This window comes from Lasioglossum baleicum, chromosome 10, assembly GCF_051020765.1.
Source record: "Lasioglossum baleicum chromosome 10, iyLasBale1, whole genome shotgun sequence".
NCBI classification, from domain to species: domain Eukaryota; kingdom Metazoa; phylum Arthropoda; class Insecta; order Hymenoptera; family Halictidae; genus Lasioglossum; species Lasioglossum baleicum.
The window spans coordinates 5478480-5497138 of NC_134938.1; the positions used below are offsets into that span (position 1 = coordinate 5478480).

The 18659-nt window shown below is 38.0% G+C and overlaps 3 protein-coding genes across 7 annotated transcripts; all 3 read right to left on the reverse strand.

The window, feature by feature from the left end:
• Positions 1 to 60: 60 nt before the first annotated feature.
• LOC143212894 (tropomyosin) lies at positions 61 to 2546 on the reverse strand. Its single transcript, XM_076432201.1, has 7 exons — positions 2402 to 2546; positions 1668 to 1940; positions 1225 to 1358; positions 631 to 819; positions 493 to 568; positions 290 to 422; positions 61 to 228 (listed from the first exon to the last, which is right to left on the reverse strand). The coding sequence occupies exons 2-7, from the start codon at positions 1905 to 1907 to the stop codon at positions 146 to 148; spliced, it is 855 nt and encodes a 284-aa protein (XP_076288316.1). The 5' UTR covers positions 1908 to 1940; positions 2402 to 2546; the 3' UTR covers positions 61 to 145.
• Positions 2547 to 2893: 347 nt separating this feature from the next.
• Positions 2894 to 7026, reverse strand: LOC143212895 (tropomyosin). 3 transcript variants are annotated; one of them, XM_076432205.1, is made up of 7 exons: positions 5362 to 5707; positions 4393 to 4689; positions 4161 to 4294; positions 3877 to 4065; positions 3724 to 3799; positions 3526 to 3658; positions 2894 to 3458 (listed from the first exon to the last, which is right to left on the reverse strand). In XM_076432205.1, the coding sequence occupies exons 2-7, from the start codon at positions 4630 to 4632 to the stop codon at positions 3376 to 3378; spliced, it is 855 nt and encodes a 284-aa protein (XP_076288320.1). In that variant the 5' UTR covers positions 4633 to 4689; positions 5362 to 5707; the 3' UTR covers positions 2894 to 3375. The 3 variants fall into 3 exon arrangements, with proteins under 3 accessions (XP_076288320.1, XP_076288318.1, XP_076288319.1); XM_076432203.1 differs by lacking the exon at positions 5362 to 5707 and adding an exon at positions 5714 to 7026 and having other exon boundaries at positions 2895 to 3458; XM_076432204.1 differs by having other exon boundaries at positions 2895 to 3458; positions 5370 to 5707.
• Positions 7027 to 7176: 150 nt separating this feature from the next.
• Positions 7177 to 18309, reverse strand: LOC143212881 (death-associated protein kinase 1). Of its 3 annotated transcripts, none has more exons than XM_076432158.1 (20): positions 17908 to 18309; positions 17289 to 17367; positions 17046 to 17158; positions 16452 to 16612; positions 16246 to 16366; positions 15818 to 16118; positions 15678 to 15726; positions 15495 to 15611; positions 15146 to 15418; positions 14892 to 15074; positions 14255 to 14369; positions 13991 to 14182; positions 13671 to 13912; positions 12317 to 12406; positions 11920 to 12084; positions 11629 to 11847; positions 11391 to 11570; positions 11017 to 11310; positions 10159 to 10481; positions 7177 to 10095 (listed from the first exon to the last, which is right to left on the reverse strand). In XM_076432158.1, exons 1-20 carry the CDS (start codon positions 17945 to 17947, stop codon positions 9933 to 9935), a joined length of 3420 nt encoding a protein of 1139 aa, XP_076288273.1. In that variant the 5' UTR covers positions 17948 to 18309; the 3' UTR covers positions 7177 to 9932. The 3 variants fall into 3 exon arrangements, with proteins under 3 accessions (XP_076288273.1, XP_076288272.1, XP_076288274.1); XM_076432157.1 differs by having other exon boundaries at positions 17905 to 18308; XM_076432159.1 differs by lacking the exon at positions 12317 to 12406 and having other exon boundaries at positions 17905 to 18306.
• Between the last annotated feature and the right edge of the window lie 350 nt (positions 18310 to 18659).

The window sequence follows — 18659 nt, forward strand, 5'->3', positions numbered from 1 at the left end:
CTACGATTGTGCAATCAGAAATGATAATCCTTTCGAATTGTGAAATGTTAAAGACGAGAATGAACGATGAAATTTTAGCTTTAATAAAAAGGACACAGAATAAATGCACACCGATGTCAAGTATAATATTTAGACAGAAGCTCGACTAGTAGCCAGTCAGTTCGGAGAACGTGGAGTCCATGTCGTCGCAGATGTATTTGTATTTCTCCTTTTCTCTGAACAGAAAATCTGGAAGAAACAACGAGCGTGAGTAACAAATAAATGAGAAATGTATGATCTTGAAACTAACCTTCTCTCGCATCCAACTCCTTCGAGAATACTTTCACCATCTTCTCTGCGATGATGGCCCTCTTCTCGGCAGTTTTCAATTTCGCTTTCAACTCCTTCAATTGCAACTTGAACTCCTCCACCCTTTGATTAGCCTAAGAGAAACCAATATTAGAACATGTGGTGATTTTGTAAAAGTTTATAGATCCTCGAAATGACGATTACTTTTTCTTCGGATACTTCGAGAGATTTCAATATGTTGCCAACGATGAACAGTTCGTCTTCTCGTTCCATAATCTTCCTAAAAATTATAGAAACAAGATTAGTTTCTAGAACGTAATCAATTTGTTTTTATATACCCACGCCTCGCTCGATTTCACTCTTTCTTCAGCAGCTTCCAGTTCGTCCTCCACGAAAACCAACTTCCTCGAGATCTCGTCTGATTTTGTATCCGCGTCCTCAGCAATCAGCCTCGCTTCTTTCAATTGCGTCATCAACTGGTCCATCCTCTCCTCGTCCTGCTTGCTTCTATTCTCTAGCACTTTGCAAATGCTAGAAGAAATCATGTCCATCGTCAATTGAATCGTCCTGAACCACCTAACATTCCCAACAAGAATTATTCGACTGACTTACTCCGTAAAATACTTAACAATAAATGTTTCCAGTGTACTAATAATATGAAATTCACGTGAGATTGATCAGTTACCTTATGGGAGGCTAGATCTCCTGGTTGCGAGGTGAAATAATGTGTATTTTCAAGTCAGTAATTCCTTTAAAAGACAATATCCAATAAATAGACCGCGGATCTTTATGCATTTATAAAATTCCATAGAATTTTAACAAAACTACTACCACTGGAAATAATATTTCACGTGATTCCACTCTAAAAATTTGGCTAGCAAAATTGAAAATTTCATAAACATCCGCAGTCTACCAATAAAAGATCACACAACTGACCGTTTTGCATCCTCGGCAGTCTCCATCGCCTGTGTCAATTTCGTTTGAGCCGTCAGACGACGTTCCTCCGATTTCTCCATGTTATGTATGCATTGCTGCATTTTCCTGTTCAGAACTGCCAATTCCGATTGGGTCTGTCCTCGAAATCAAATAGAATTTCCCAGGACGTGTCAAAAGCACAATTACATCTGATCAATTACTAAACATTTAAGCATTGTGTGAGCTACATCAATTTCATATCCATAATATGAGAAAAGATATTGTTCTAGGTCGGAAGAAATGTTTAATTTTAATTGAGGTGTTCGACCTCTAGATTATTTCCATTGCCTATGACTTTCCAAATTTTATCGATACGAAATTGGTATAATGCCTCGTACAATACTTAAATTTTTAGTAATTGATTAAACACTAATTAATAATATAAACAACAATTAGTTACTAACCACGATGTAGACCCTCTCTTTTTGCTCGAGATCTCTATTCGACTTCTCCAACTGGGCCTTGCTGAGCTCCAAATCACGCTCCATTTGTATCAGTTTCTTCGCTAATTCGCGCACCTCGTCTTTCAGCTTCTCTTCTCGCCGATTCGCTTCTTTCGCCTGCTGGTCGCACATGTCCGCCTTATCCATCGCCAAGTCCTTCTCGATTTTCAGAGTTTGCAGACGTTTTTTAATCGCGTTCATCGTGCCGATCAATCACGAGTTTTCAGAAAGAAGCTGCGAATTAAAAACGGAGAATTAAAAACAGTATCTCAACAACTCGGACCAATTCTAGACATTGCTACGTTCTCTCATCGCACGAAGAAAACGTATAAATAATTGTCTGTTCGTCGCAAAAATAGTCACTATCAAAATATGATAAAAATGAATTCTCAAATTTATTCGAATATCCTCCAAAGATTAAACGTATCTCGTAAACTGACTCCAATGCCAGTTTAAAAAATGGAATTCTTCAGTATGAGCAAAGAAAAATTTATTTTCTTGGAAGGTGTTATTAACATAGATTTTCTTTTATTGTTATAAAAAGATGACACGTCGATTAAATAATAATCCCGTTCGATTTCTCACTGCAGACTCGATAATTCACTTCCGAAAGTATCATTAACAAACACACGAACACTTTGGCGAGACTATTGTTCGGCGTTTGTTCGTGAGGGAATTGTGATTGTTTTACGTACTGCCGTCTGAAAAATCGGTTTCCTCGAGACTGAATCGCTGCGGTCTTTCAAAGCAAAGCTCGCGGGTTACTGCACTCGGTGACCGGCGAGGACAATGCTTTATAGACACAAAGAAATGCAAAAGAACCCAACAGTCAGTTTCTTTAGTTAGACGCAAACGGATTCCTCGACTTCTCTAGACGTTTATATTCTTCCGATCGGCCGATTCACACGGAACCACGTTAACAGATACTAAAATCATAATTTTACAGTCTTGAATAAACTTATTGTGCAAATGAAAAATAAACAACTAAATTCTACCCGACTCGTACAATAAAAATTCGCGTGCATTGTAATAAAAATAATTAATCGGACCACAGGTTTTATTGAAGTGGCGAATGAGAAAATTGTCAAACTTGTTAAAACATTTACGTTTCTTTATTTGCCGTTCTGGGAGCACGCTATTCGGAAAGCGAAGAAGAACAAATGATGAGGCGAACGGGTGTAATTTTTGAAATACCGTTTATTGAAAATTCGGATTCGTTATACAATGATAAAAAGGGGGCACAGAGTCGTGCTTGCTTTCACGTATCGCGATCTCCTCTCTGAAACCTCTGAAAGAAAAAATACATGGTCTATCGTTAATTCTATCCAAAGAAAAAGAAAACAAGAAAGACTATCGTTTCTGAAGCAAATCGGCCCGGTCAAGCGTTATCAAAGCGAAGCAAAGCGGTCCGGTGGAAGGTACTTTGTCTTCGTGTTAATAAACTAGCGAATATTCGCGAATGTTTATTCGCCTGTTAGTTGCAGAATCCGTGTAGCGAATGAATCGTGAAGCTTTTCCGAATCATTGGCAATACGCTAGAACGTATCGAGTCGGCGTAGCTGGAGGCAGACGACCGAACTCCGAAGCATAGCAGCCATGTTAAATGTAGCAAACAAGCGAAAGAGGCACAGAATAACAAAATAAATGAAACTCCATCCGTTCCCGGGTTTTAGTATCCGGTCATTTCTGCGAACGTGGCGTCCATGTCGTCGCAGACCGCCTTATACTTCTCCTTTTCTTCTCTGAGCTCGTCTGCAAGATAATTGTCGTTAACAAAACCTTATCCTTGCAAATACATTATAAGAAACGGCCCCGTTACCTTCTTTCATGTCTACTTCCTTCAGCATATTCTTCACTGTTCTCTCAGCGAGAATGGCGCGTTTCTCAGCTGCCCTCAACTTCTTCTTCTGCTCCTTCAACTGCACCTTGAAGTCCTCCACTCGTCGGTTGGCCTAAATCAACCGATTTTTACATGAATATTACCTCACGCCTAATTAACAACGTCCAGTGTACGTACCTTCTCCTCGGACACTTCTAAGGATTTGACGATGTTTTGCACGATGAACAGCTCATCCTCTCGCTCGATGATTTTCCTGTTGGCGCGTTCACATGTTTATGCAACTTGTTCGAGAATCGATCGGAAGAAATTGTGTAACGAAATTATACAAACGCCTCGCTGGTCTTCACTCTCTCCTCAGCTGCCTCCAACTCCTCTTCAACGAACTGCAGCTTCCTCGAGATGTCGTCGGACTTGGCGTCCGCGTCCTCGGCGATCAGTCTGGCGTCCTTCAGCTCCTGCATCAGCTTCTCCGTGCGCTCCTCGTCCAGTCGACCTCTTTCCTCCATCACTTTGCACATTCTGCCGACCGAAAGATATTAACACAATGAAGCTACAAGAATAATCGAACTTCTAGATGCGTCTAGCTTAAACGATTCTTTATTGTTTGTAAGAACCTTTGAGCATCGTCGGCGAGTTCTGTCGCTCGTGCTAGCTTCACCTGAGCGGTAAGACGCAGTTCTTCCTTCTTCGTGAGTGACGCTTCAATCTCCTGCACTCTTTTCGTCATGGAAGTACGATCTTGCTCTGCCTATAAAGTACATTTCCAAAACTTTGTAACAGTTCCTGATAATATTTTTGTAAATAGAAAAGTTTCAACGCGTGAATCAGTTCGACGTCTTTACCCACCCTGGACCATGATTTCTCGCACTGCTCCAAATCGGCGGTGGACTGCTCTAAATTGGCCTTGGCAACTACATAATCCCGCTCGAGTTGGGCCAGTTTCTTCTGCAGGTCGCCTACGTCGTCGTTCAGACTATCAGCGCGCATGTTCTCCTGTCTCGCTTTGGTCTCGTTCACCTCGACCTTCTCGTTCGCGGCGTCCATCTCCATCTTCAGCGCCGCAATCTTTTTCTTTATCGCCTCCATGATGACGGCTGGTGATTCTCCGCTCCCTTTTCACGAACTGTTCGTCGCCCTTCGGACCTGAGCAATTCAGAGAATCGATTAGGAACAATCCCTAACGTGCACGGCAACTTCGATAGGTGCCTAGGTCTGGACCTAAACTGGACATCGCAATTACATTATTAGACTCGTCTCCAAAGATGTGATTTTCCAGAAGTCGCATTTTTACGTTTACCAGGCGTAATTTGCATTATTCGGAAGTAGACTGCGGATTTTCATGCATTTGTGGCTTCTGAAAATGTTCGAGAAATGGTAGAATATAATATTCGACAGTCAATCTATTTATTTCAGATCTACAAAGACTACCACCACTGAAAATAAGATTTTATTTTATTCCACTGTCTCTTAGAATTCGTCTACAAAAATTGCAAACTGCATAAACATCCGCAGTCTGTTTCTAGCTATTTTCATAAAATGCCGAAAAAGAGGACTTTTGAGAATCTTCTATCTAGCGTTTTTGACTAGTGAGAAACCTTACAATCCTGGAAACGAATCTATCCCCTCAATGTTTGGATAGAAGCCTGATTGAATCTTTCCCAACGAAAATGTCCCCTTCTGTGTAACGTTACTGTGGATGAGAAATATCATTGCCTAGACCGCCATCACTTAATTACCCACGTTTGACAGCGATTCAGGATGATTTCACTATCGGCGTGTTATCGATGTATCGATGAAAATTATAAGAAAACTCACTGATTTACCTAAGCTTGAAAAAGATAGCAGCCACCGACACGCTTGGCCAGTCTGATCACGGTCGTGCCGTGTCTACTACGAGTTGGACGATCAGGAAAGGAAGAAAGCGGAAGCGGACAAGCTGGAACATGTAATCTGGTTCGCAAAATAGTTGGAAACCGTTGTGGTTTTACGAGAAACAGGATCGTGTCCGATTTCGCACACCGGAGCACCGCACTTCACCGTTCTCGCGTTCGAACTAAGGCACTGTGTAAGCGCCTCGTCGCTGGTTTACAACATTTATTTAACAACAAACGCGTCGCGAAGAGGAGAGGAAACGAGAATTACGGGTTCAAAGGGGGACAACACTCACTGTAATCGTCGCGATGATCCGCGATGAGAATGCACAACCGGATGCCTTCGAAAGCCTAAGCTAAAATAAAACGAAACCGGCGTCGCTAGCCTCCTCGAACGCCTCGATCCAATCCAATTCTATAATTGCTTGTCGCCTTGTTGGCTGTCGTCCCGATTTTATCTCGGCTCTTCACTGGTCGATTCCTCGCCGACTACCAACGAAACGCGATCTCCGCCTCCCTTATGCTATTCTCGGATCGAAGGAATTCCGTTCCACGTTTCCTGTCGACCACGTAACCGATTCTTCACGGTAAACACCATAGAAAAACGGAAAATTCTGTCCTCCACTTCTTTCACGATATCCGAGAATTTTCTGTTTCACGTCCGTCGACGAACGTTCAAACTGTCCCGCCGCGCGATCGATCGATCCGTAGATCGACAGGAAGCTAGAGCAGGGCGCCGTTGGACGCGCGCGTTTTGGTAAAGCCGTAAGTAGATTCGGAATGCTTGTGGTCAGACACGGCTCTAGGTCTTCGTTCGCTTTGCCTTCAATATACTTCGGATTTTTAGGATTCAATTAATTAATAGATTACGAGTCTTCGTGCGAAATAAATCTTGTTTTCTTGAAAAATTTTATGAACTGAAAATTATATGTACACTCCCGTCCATACGTCATCGGAATTCTTATACTTTGGATGCAGACAGATAAAAATGGTACTTAATAATTTCTTCTAATGTATAGAACACGTAAATTAAATGTAACCAAAATATTCTATATTTTATGCATTTATGGCTTCTTAACTTTTTCAAAAAATGCTAGAATATAAAATTCCACATAATTTAATACAATTTTTATTTATTTCAGATCTATAAAGGCTACTACCACTGAAAATAAGACTTTACTTGTCCCCACTTTCCTGAAATTTGCCTGCAAAAATTAAAAATTGCATAAACATCCGCAGTCTTGTTATTCCTACATTTTCTAATCTTTAAAATTTAAGTGCTGTCCATAATTATCCCACAATTTCGTAATCTCTTTTTCCAACATTTATTCAAGTAGTACATGTATACATATATTTAATTTTGCATTCAAATATTATCGTATAACAGCTACATCTGATCAAAATAAAACAATCAAATCAGCTGGAAGCTTGCATTCTTTAATCACCATTTTGTTGAATAATCATCCCACTATTTCTCAATTTAATTTTTCCAACATTTATCCAAATAGTACATGTATATATTTAATTTTTCATTCAAATATTATCTAAAACATTAAAATCAAGCTGGAAGCTTGTATTCTTTAATTACCATTTTGATGAAGATTATGGACGAGAGTGTACATCGTTTTATTTTATGCACTTCAGCATCTTTCGTGTAAAAACCAGTAGCAAAATGTTTGAAGAAGTCCTCTTCAACTCTAAAAAGATATGTCATTAATCCTACTTCTAAATATACATGTATGAATGATGTTTGCTTCACTTGTAAATAAGCAAGGTTTTATTGACACCCTCTATTATTATAAAAGAAAATACAGTACATTTCTTTCGGTTCAAATACTCTCCGTCGATCTAAAAGTTAAGTCGAACAAAACGGACACAATTTCTCGATATTTTACAATGTTTAATTCCAAAGCTTCGTTTCTTTTCAATGTTATCTACTGTATATTGTAGAAATTTACAGGACTACCCTATATTACAGTAACGCTTCATCGAATGTTCGTGTCGCCCAGGAACATTCTTGGAACGATCAAATTGATTTTTGATTTTAGTTTCAATGTAATTTTCTAATATACATGTACATACATATTAGAATCGTGTGTTTTTATAGTTTATATACGATCAAAGATTTTTAAACAAACAGAACAAATGAATTTCATAAAGGACGTACTTCATCTGACACATCAATGTTCTCGCACATCATTATATAAACTAGAAAAATGTAAATGTCATTGACCACGAGAAAAATCAGGAAGTCTGCTTCCCGATTTTTGCATTCTCATTTTATAAATAGCAACAATTCATAAGTCTTACAATGTTTTCCTCTGCGAAACGCTCTTTCCGCGCGTATTCCGATTCTGTTTAACTGTATCTTAAGAATAACCGTCGAACTATGTCTATATAGTTCTACACAAAAGCTGTAAAACATAAATATACTTTAAGCGCATCAGAAGCCAACATTTCCACAATTGTACGCACGCAATGTAAAAAAGAAACAATTCCTGGCAAAAACACAATGTTTAAAACTAATCATCGCGAACGGTGGCGTATTAAATGTAAGTTGAACACAATGCGTGAAGAACGCAAGCTTCAAAATACAAATTTCAAAAGACAATTCTGTACTTATCTAGCGTAAGTGTCGAGAGTCTATATTAGTTGTATAACACTACATATTATATCGTCGTCTTACGAGAAATATGTCGAACAGAAAAACCAACAAAAATCTGTAAGTACATTGTATAAGAACAGAATTAGAATTAATTACACTAGAAACAGTTTATAATAAAAACAAAAAAGTAACTATCGTGTTCGTTTCTAAGTACACACAAAGATATCCCATTCTCGAAAATCCTTGTACTAAATACTTGTCATACAAAGTAAGAATGTAATGCTACTTATCGATAGTATCCACTGGATCAAATTAGTACAGAATAAGATATGTTCAAAGAAGGTATTCTATGAACAACAAGTGTCGCTTATGTTTCATAATATATATCGTAATCGTATATCATATGCGCGTAGCACATGATCAGTGCGTTCTTGTTTAATATTGTTGTGCCAACAAAACATGAACAATAGTACAATAGTCAAACGCCTAGTCTATAGTGAATCGTTTTGATCAAATGATTGGCCATACTCTCAAGTCTCAGCTCGTTAATGAATGCTTTGCTTGCACAGAGGGATCGATTTAGAGGACTTGCGAGGGACATCGCCCAAGTGCAACATGATTTTAATTAAATTTATACAGGATATAGTATGTTGAAAATATCCTGTAAAAATTTAATTAAAATCGGCGACACTTGGGCGACGTCCCTTATTAGTAGACAGCGGATCTTTATGCAAAATAAAAATGTCCTAACTGAATTGCAACAAGCTGGAGAGAAATAAAAATTTATTTTCTTTCGTAATATATAATGTTTAACAGGTTAAAAACAATACAGCAGTACTTTTAAATTCTTCTAATGTTTTTACTGTTTCAAATTGCACCTACTACTCATTTTTTCGTCATAAATGCATAAAATCCGCTGTCTACTTATCAGAGAAGCATTTTGTAACACTTCGATAGTTGTGATGAGCAAACGTTGCTTATGGCACATAATAAGTACTTCAGAAATATTGGTTTAGTAAAAAACACCATTTAGAAATAGAACTTCGTCGACAAAGCAAAGAATTGTGCGAACTCTGTTGCCGCCTCGCTTTCCGCGCGAATAGTATAGATCTCTGAATACCATAAAAATCGAAAAGCAACGCGTATTGACACTGAAGTTTTTTTTTGGCAAGATATAGTATATATATATGCGTATCAAGAAAAGCCCTCAAAACAATATTAGTATCAAATACGAATAGTATCGCGTTTATATAGGTGTGTAAATGCATTATTTTGTCGGCCACGCATGTGCATACACATTATTTAGAATTATTCACCTAATACAAATTCATATAACAAATTCGATCTAGCTAATCATACAATATAGTATCACAATAGAAATGCTTACAAATAGTTGACAATTCGGAAAGAAACGCGAGAACCGATACAGAATTTCAACTTTGTGTTTAAATAGACACCCCCTTTAAGTACGTAGCTTTCTTTTCAAGAACCCAAACGAAAACAACATTCTTTTACGCTAAACAGAGATACTTAAAATTACGACATATTCAGATTGTAAGAGCTCGTAAGAGAAAGTACACAAAAATCGATGCAACTTATGCAACCTTCTATCGTCGTACGGTATGTGTATGTATGTATATTATAAAAGAATTTTGTGCCGCGTAAAGTGCTTGTTAATAAGTAGATATAAAAGTACACATTGGTGCCTGTGCATTGTGACATGCCTCTAAAGAAGTACACATACAATGTACCGTTTAAATGTACATACTTAGATTTAAAGAACAATGCAAAAATTTACGTTGGGCGGAAGCGGTGACATAATAAGTCTATCAAACCCACGACATGGAGTACCCGTCGGGAATCCGTAATCTTTAAAAAGTATTAATGCACCATGGATAAACGCAACATTGTCATCTGGAAAGATTAGATCCAGTTTCGGAATCGATAGCCGTTGACAATATATACGTCGGTGTGAAAGAGAGCAAAAGATGCACAGCATCTTCCCTATCGAGGGCTCGCAATTGTTGTATCAAAGAGCCCACGGAACAGTCCGCACCTGCGGTGTTCAGTAACCTGAGGGAAGAAGAACAATTTTTTCAGAAGATTTTCTTCAGAATTTTACTACAATGTACCAACCTTAACGTTGGACTGTCCACGGTACTATCCAGCTGTGCTACTCGGTCTCCCAAGCCAAGTCTCACAGCGAGTAAACACCAGTCTCTTCCGTGACGATCAGGAGGATCAAGCATCTGCGCTAGCCTTCTTTGTACAGCGGGTTTTATATGCTTGATGGGCTGTTTCGGTCCAGGAAGACAGTTTTCCATTAAAGGTAGACCGCAACCCACTATTTCCCATACCGTTTCTTCTTGACCGTTTAAAGGATTTTTCAGAACTGCCTCTTCGAGACCCTTATCTATTAGGGTTGATATAACCGGTGCCGGTTCCCAGGAATGTACGATCTACGAACACACATGGTGGGATTCGTGAGATATGATAAAATGTTTTTTATGCATTTAAGAGGGATCTCTATGCATTTAAGGGGGTACATTTCCAGGATTACAAGGGTGCGGGATGCGCCTTCTTATTTCTCGATAACGCAAAGATGGGGTTTTTCAGTAATCAAAATCGCTAAATAAAAGATCAATCTAGGCTGCGATCACCCTCAAAAGTCCTATTTTACGTGTGGGAGGCATAATTTGCATCATTCGGCAAAGGTAAAGCTACGCGTGTAGCTATTTTCATGAAGCTGCGACAGCTACATGCTGCCGAATAGTGCAAATTACGTCTCGTAAACGTAAAAATAGGAAGATCGATCTTTTATCGCTTTTGAGTACTGAAGAACCCCATCTTTGCATTATCGAGAAATGAGAAGGCGAATCCCGCACCCTTGCAATCCTAGAAACGAGTCTACCCCCTTAGTTGATTAGTAAAAGATTTCAAGAATTCAAGAATTATTTTGCATAGAGATCCACAGCCTGCTGATGGGCAACTAACTTCGTCGTATTCGCGAAGCTGACTAGGACTGAGCCAATGTCTTTCGAGCAACATCCCTGGAGCAACCAGCTCAATCGTTGTTTCGATAGCGTCAAGAATAATGCTTAGAAGCGCGAAACATTGCGCGCTGGTACTCCGTGGTCCGCGTACTCGTATCTCCATACAGCTTTGGTCATCTTCTTCGAACGTGATAATGCTTTCGCAAGGTCCTATACATAATTTTGATCCTCGCCACCACTGATATAAGTCTGAGTTCGACGGATCCCATGATTGAGTAATTTTCCTCAGTTGTGCCTGTGTAACATCGTATCGCTGTGATCAGTAAACTAATACAAAGAAATACAAGCTGGCCATCGTTTCTTAGTAGAGCTCACTTGTAAATGTGGAAATACTGCGATCAGGTGATACAGAGGTGCCTCAGACGGAGCTAGACGAAGACCTGCGTGAGGTAGGATATTGGAGCATGGTTTCCATGGTTCCCATAATCCTGGTAAACGCTCGACAAGATTTAAGCAAGGTATTTCATACTCTACTTCGTCTTCGTCCACTTCACACTATCAAAAAATTAAATATTACATTCAAAATTAAATTAAATAATGCAAAGACACTTACCGGAACACACAAATTCACTGCTTGCAAAGCTTGCAAAGCTTGGCTCGCAGGACACGGACAGCGAGCCTGAAAATCTTCCAAAGCATACACTCCCGTAGTACGTCCTCCCAGACGTCCTTTCTGTTCTGGACTTAACTGCCAGTTGATCACATCCTGCCAAAACCATTCCGGACTTAGAACTATCAAATTCCCAGGAAGGAGCATACATTCCCCTAAATTCTAAAAATGAAAAACTCCGGTGTTAGTGTGCACGAGAAAATGAAAATGTTAAACGTACATTACAAATAGTACCTGCAATTGTAATCCAAGATGTCGACAATGCTCTAAACAAACTAACGGATTAATTTTTCTCACTTCCCTCAAAAACTCCTCCTGCGTAAGCATTACCGGAGGTACCTCTAAAGTTTGGATGTACGATCTCCAAGATTCGGCAAGACCAGTCCACACTAGTGCACTCTATAATAAGATTGTCGAGTCCTTAATGAAGGGATACAAGAGAACAAAATATGAAATAATACACTGATGCAGAAAATATATACAAGAGAGTATTTCTTTTTTTTTTCTTTATTGCATAGGACAGTAGTGCATGTATGTATTAATGGGATAAAGCATTAGAGCAATTATTAAATAATAATTAACAACTTCATTATACACATCACTTATCAAAGGAATTGAGAAATAGTTCGACCTGTTTATCAAGATTCGCCAAGGGCACGTACGAGGCCGCAGCCCGCGGCGTGTCACGTCGGAGAATACTTTCTGCAACTTCCGGTCCTTCCTACATCATGCATTGCATGCAGTAAGGCTGATGTTAATAAATGTTAATGACCAAATAATCAGCAACTAAAATATATGTCGTTAGTAAATTGATCATGTGACAGAGTGACAGCAGATATAAAAAAGATTCATTTGTAAACATATTATTCTTGTTTTCGTTCGGGAATGTGCTTGATATGAGTATCGCAAACGATTAATTGAATTTCAAGAAAATTAGTGGGAAGATACAAAATATTACTTCCAAGGTTTTTGATTACTTGTACATAGATCTATATGCACATCGGTTCCAGTTAAATCCACAAGAGTTCGTTTCGATACCACCAAAGTTGTAAAATGATTTTTCAATGGAAATTAAACGGTACGAGTAATTAAAACTATTTGCACCATGTTATCTCCATTCAAAAACACTTTTATATCTTCACTGATTTCGAATTAATCAGCTTATGTACACTTGGCTGGGACACACTGTGCATATATGAAAATCAACCATGCATCATGAATGATCATGGATTACTGAACCATAACTGGAAACATAAATAGTTGCATGGTAATTAGGAGTTGATCAGGAGTTTGTTCAACAGTGTTAATATTGCAGGACTTGAAATCAAAGAGACGTGAATTTTACAAATGTAGTTGGCACTATGCAAAATGAAATGACACGATTCTAATGAGAACCGTTTTGACAATGTCGATGCATACATTTATTGCATGCTGTACAAACACTGGCCTTATATCCCTGTAAAAAAATGTGGAAGTATAATTATGTACACGAACATATTCGACTCGAATCTGAACCTTTTAATTATTCATTATACTCTGCGTATATTCAAACGACGCGTCATCGGATTTGTTAGACCGAACAAGTGGCTCGTGCAAGTAAGCATGATGATTCAAGACTCTGAGGACTCCACGATGTCGGATGATATTAATCTAAATTGAGATTACCAAAATGTTAAATCGTATTCGAATAGATACGATCTGTATTTGGAAATCGCAATTTAGATTACTTATGAAATGACATTCTGACTTTCTCTTAATCTGATGCTGTGTACGCCGACATGCAATAGTTTGCTTGGTCTATTCCCGAAATGTAGCACAAGTTCGATAATAATCATTTGAAAAAGTTCAACTAGAATCACGAGAATCGTAAAAAGATTTCTTTCTATATGTATTGCAATCGTTATATAACAAAAAGATTTTTTGAATTACGCCCAATAGTATGTTAGAAGTAGAATAACTGCGTGTAAATCATGTAATCACTTCACCTCTAAAAACTCCATCCTTGCATTATTCAAGTATGATCTTAGAAGTTTCAGACCGGGACTAGACGGATTAGTTGCATCCACAGCGACCATTTGAGGATCGTCCCCCAAAATTGGTGTGAACTCTTTTAAAAAAGGTAAAAGTGGTGCAAGAGGACTACCACTATTCGAGTTTGGAGCAAGAGGTTCTGGTGCATAAGTCCCGACTAAGATTACTTTTACATCGCTATATTTACCACCAAAACCTGTTCCAAAATAGTATTTATACGTTATTCACACATACAAATATATATCTTAATAATATTATCATTTGTTCGTCTTACCGAAATTAGTTGCTGCAATACGATCTGAGATAAATCGTAGCCAAAATCTAACTTGCTGAAGTTGTACGGTGACAGGTTCTCTAAGACTGACTGTTATAAGGTGTACTGCAGGTTGTTGAAATGTGAGTACATAGTGATAAGACGCTAAAAATTCCTCGCGTCCACATAACTCCCAAAAAACACATTCTCCTCCTTAACAGAGAAAAGCACGTGTATCTTCGATATTATTATAAAATAAGTTACTGTGTATCACATTTTCCTCACCTACGTTACCACGACTCCACTCTACTCCTTGTGTACCCTCGTATTCGCTATCACTATATTCAAAACTAAGCGAACCGTGCTTGCTAGTTACATCTAATTCGATACTTGGTTCCCTCTGAATAGAAAAAGTTGCTTAGCACGCGATACTTCGCCTTATTAATTGAAACCAAAGGTGTGTGGGTCGGGAAAGTATCGGGTCAAAACCAGTGCTGAAGAAATCTTCCGAATTTTACATCTTTTACACGGTAATAATATTGCTAAGTGTTTATGTGCTTCAAAAATGCCTAAGAATCGTACAGATCCACTCTACATTGCGTTGAAGTGATTCAAAATTTTCTAGAACCTGTCCCGATCCCGAATAAAATTCTCGACTTGTCCCGACCCGACGTTTTCGGGTTCTCGCACACATCCAATTCAAACTTAATCTATTACTAGACAGCGGATCTTTATGCAATATAAAAATTTTCTATGTGAATTACAACAAATCGGAGTGAAATAGAAGTTTAGTTCCTTTCTTAATATATTTAATACGTTGAATAATACTTTTACTGTTTTAAATTACACCTACTAATTTGTGCCATAAATGCATAAAATCCGCTGTGTATGTATTACGTTTTTACAGATGGGAAATAGCTACCTTTGCTGTATAATTCTGACTTCTTGATCTTCTAAAAAACCCAAAACTAAAAATACCAGACTTTAACGAATTGATTAAAGATGACTTCCCTGATGCACAATGTCCTAAGAGTCTTACGTGTAGACGGTCTATTGGTCTATGTGTTGGTTGCAATTGTTTAATATAATTTTCTCGTTGAATGGGCTGAAATCGATATTAATGTAGAGTAGAACATAAATACGCAGGTATTAAATGTGTGATTTTTATTAACGTACATTTCGGAGCTTATCCAATAACGACGCAATGTCGGGATGTCCATACTTGATCGCTGTCACGTCTGCTCTGATTCCACGGTTTGTTTTGTCAACATCACAACCGGCAAGGCACAAATGTCTAACAAGATTAATGAAACCGTATCTAGCAGCCACGTGAAGTGGTGTTAAGCCCTTTTTATTCGGTGTGTCCAGATCTATTCCACTCTCTATCAAAAACGTTACCATTCCCTCGTCTCCTCCCTCGCAAGCAATATGTAAAAGCGTATCTTCTTTCTATTCGGAGAAATCAGTTTTTATACTGTGTCTAAAAAAATTTGAAAAAATATATATACGGCGATAAAACTCTTACAGAATCCTTTACATTCAGCGGTGCTCCTTGCAGTAGCAACTGAGAAACAGCCTCAACACAGCCCCGTTTAACGGCACTAATCATAGCTCCACCAAGACCTTGAGAGGCTTCCGACTCCTACGATATAACGAGAAGCAACCGGTTAATTTTATAATAATTTCGTGCATACCATGAGAACCATACCGTGAGGATCCAAGGATGTTTAAGGCACGATTCTGCAGTTCCTCTTTCTCTAAAAAAGAAATTTGTCGTTGCTGTTGTGTTCTACATAAAAATACATTAACGAGATTCGATGATGGATGTAAATAAGCTTTTTTACTTACTTTGGATCCTTGATCAACAAGGATCTTATGAAATCTTTGGCAATTTCGGATACATTACTGAAATACTCATTGTCGAATTGATACTGACATGCAGCAACATTCGTATAAGTTTCCTGTTTGTCTTCACCTAAAAACGGTGACGCACCACTTAAAAGAATGTACGTTAGAACCCCAACTGCCCAAAGATCTGTTCCCAAACTAAGCGGTTCATAATTTACAATTTCCGGAGCGACAAATTCAGGTGTACCAAACAGAGCTCTGTGTTCTGATCCAGGTACTAATCGATGTGAAAGACCTAGATCTATATAAATAAATCAATTATAAACATTTTTGTTACATTTTGTTACCCCTCTTCCATCCCAAGGGATACAAGTAGCGAAAATGAGGGACGGATGAGGATTAATATGAGAGTTGCTATGGTAAATTACCTATTAACTTTATGTTTGGCATTGGCGGTGGTGTTAACAAAAGAATGTTTTCAGGCTTGATATCTAAGTGAGCAACTTGATGAGAATGTAAGTGACTAAGTGCCATTAAAACTTGACGAACCTATCGAAAATCAAAATCGATGTCAGAATTATCGTAGTTTCTCAGGGTTTTGAAAAATAGGCATCATTCTTAAATGTCCACGAACCACGTGCGCAGCTTCCAATTCACCGGATGGTACCCAGTGAAACAGTTCACCTCCAGAAATTAATTCTAAGAGTAAAACAACAGTTGTGCCTGTGTCTACAACTTTGTGTAGCGAAACGATATTGGGATGCCTCAGCCGTGCCAGTAAACCTGCTTCTCGAGCTGAAACATCAAATAATCAGTTATAAATGGAAGAAACAAAGCAGAATATGTATATCTATGGTTGCAAGGAAACGCAGCATGTCACAGTTTCAAAACATTTGAGTTTATGCATTAATTGAGCTTTATAGTATAGGATTTACGTATTTACCGGAAAACTTGAAAATTAAACATTTCTTCCAACCAAGAATATTTCCATTCCTTACGATTCTTTAAATTTTATGGATATGAAATTGGTATAGTACCTCATACAATACCTAAATGTTTAGTAATTGATTAGATACATATTTAATAACGTAAACAATATTTTGAATAATGGTACAGCAATTTTTAATGGCACCATTTGAATGCTAAGGGTTAAAGGGCAATGTCTCGAAAGTGAAAGTATGTGACATGCGGCGTTCTTCCTGACAACCACATTTGTAAAGACAGCTACCGATATCTGCTGCTGCTACACCCCTGGCGACACGTCTCTTCCTCATAATTTTGGCTGCGTACAGCTCTCCAGTACTTAGTTCCATACATTTTCTTACTATCGCAAACTGTCCCCTGGAAATAACAATTGTTTAAACATTCTACAAAATATCAATTGTTTAAACATTCTACAAAATATCAATTGTTTAAACATTCTACAAAATATCAATTGACTACTAAGATATTTTCATTTTTGTAGACTTACTTGCCAATCTCTTCCAATAATTTAAAGTTCTTTTCAATTGGTTCATGATGAACCTCCATCAATGTGTCCCACTCAGAGCCTAATTGCAAAAGTAAATTACAAATTGCTCCAGCAGATAAAAAATTCTGTTCGTTCGAATATCAACGAGAAACAATAATCGACGAAATCAATGTTTAACAAAAAGTAAACTTTAAACGTTAAATCAATTATTCATGTCCGATTACAAAGAAAAAACGAACATCTGTAAGTACATGTTATTAAAACTGAAAAATACGAAAACGGAATGTATTCCTGATAGAATTTCACTACCGTATTATGATAGTATACGGCAACATTCATTCATTAACAATTGGAATACTGAGTGAACCGATTATAGACACCTGTCAATCTCGTAGTAAACAGATATGAAAATCATTTCCATACACACTTAACCACGTGGATATAATTCTCGTTGATAGACAACTAATTCTGTAGCAATAAATAAAACAGCGCGATTCATATTCCCGAGTAACATCGAGTCGGAAAGAAATACTAAACATCTGCCAGCCTTGACAGGAATATCGACACGACGTCGCGTAAAATATTGAAAAACAATTAATAAGAAATTGTATTTTACCACCGTTCGTAATTCCCAGTTGGCGAGATGAGCCTGGCATCATCTCACGTTCATGCTCATCGTTTAGTCTAACCGAACAATTTCAAGATTCGCAAAGAGCCGTTACGAAAATTGTGTCCCATTCGTCGGCCTTCACTCATGCCGGCCACCCCACACACACAATCGATATACCTGTGTCGCGTGAAACGCCACCTTCCTCAAAATGCAATGCAATCTCATAGAACATTCTCTACTATTCGGTACCGTTCATGGACCACATAATCTACGCGCACAATACTAATTATAAGCCGTTTCAATTATCTCAACGATTACTGCCCCATTCCCGAGTAAAGATTAAAATGTACACCCAATCACAGAACCCCGTTTACATCCTTCAATGTTTCTGCAAACGTGAAACAGTTTTTTTTACAGAAAATTCTTTATCATCCAATCAGGATAAATGATGCTTGGATTCTATGTCTTGATTAAATATATTGATTAGATAGACTCCAATCGCAGCCTATCTTTTTTATGAAAATATAATGTTTATTATGAAGTATTATTCATTCTTTTAATTCGGGTACTTCAGTTATTTTTTAAATAAAACATTGTACAAATTATATAATCTGATTGTGAGTTACGAGACAGCATTACTCATATTATTCGCGACAAATGCAAATTATGCTAGATATGTATATTTAGTACAAACATTGTGTCACTTCGTGACATGTTAAACATGCAGGGGAATACTACTCGTAAAATATATTGTGGACATA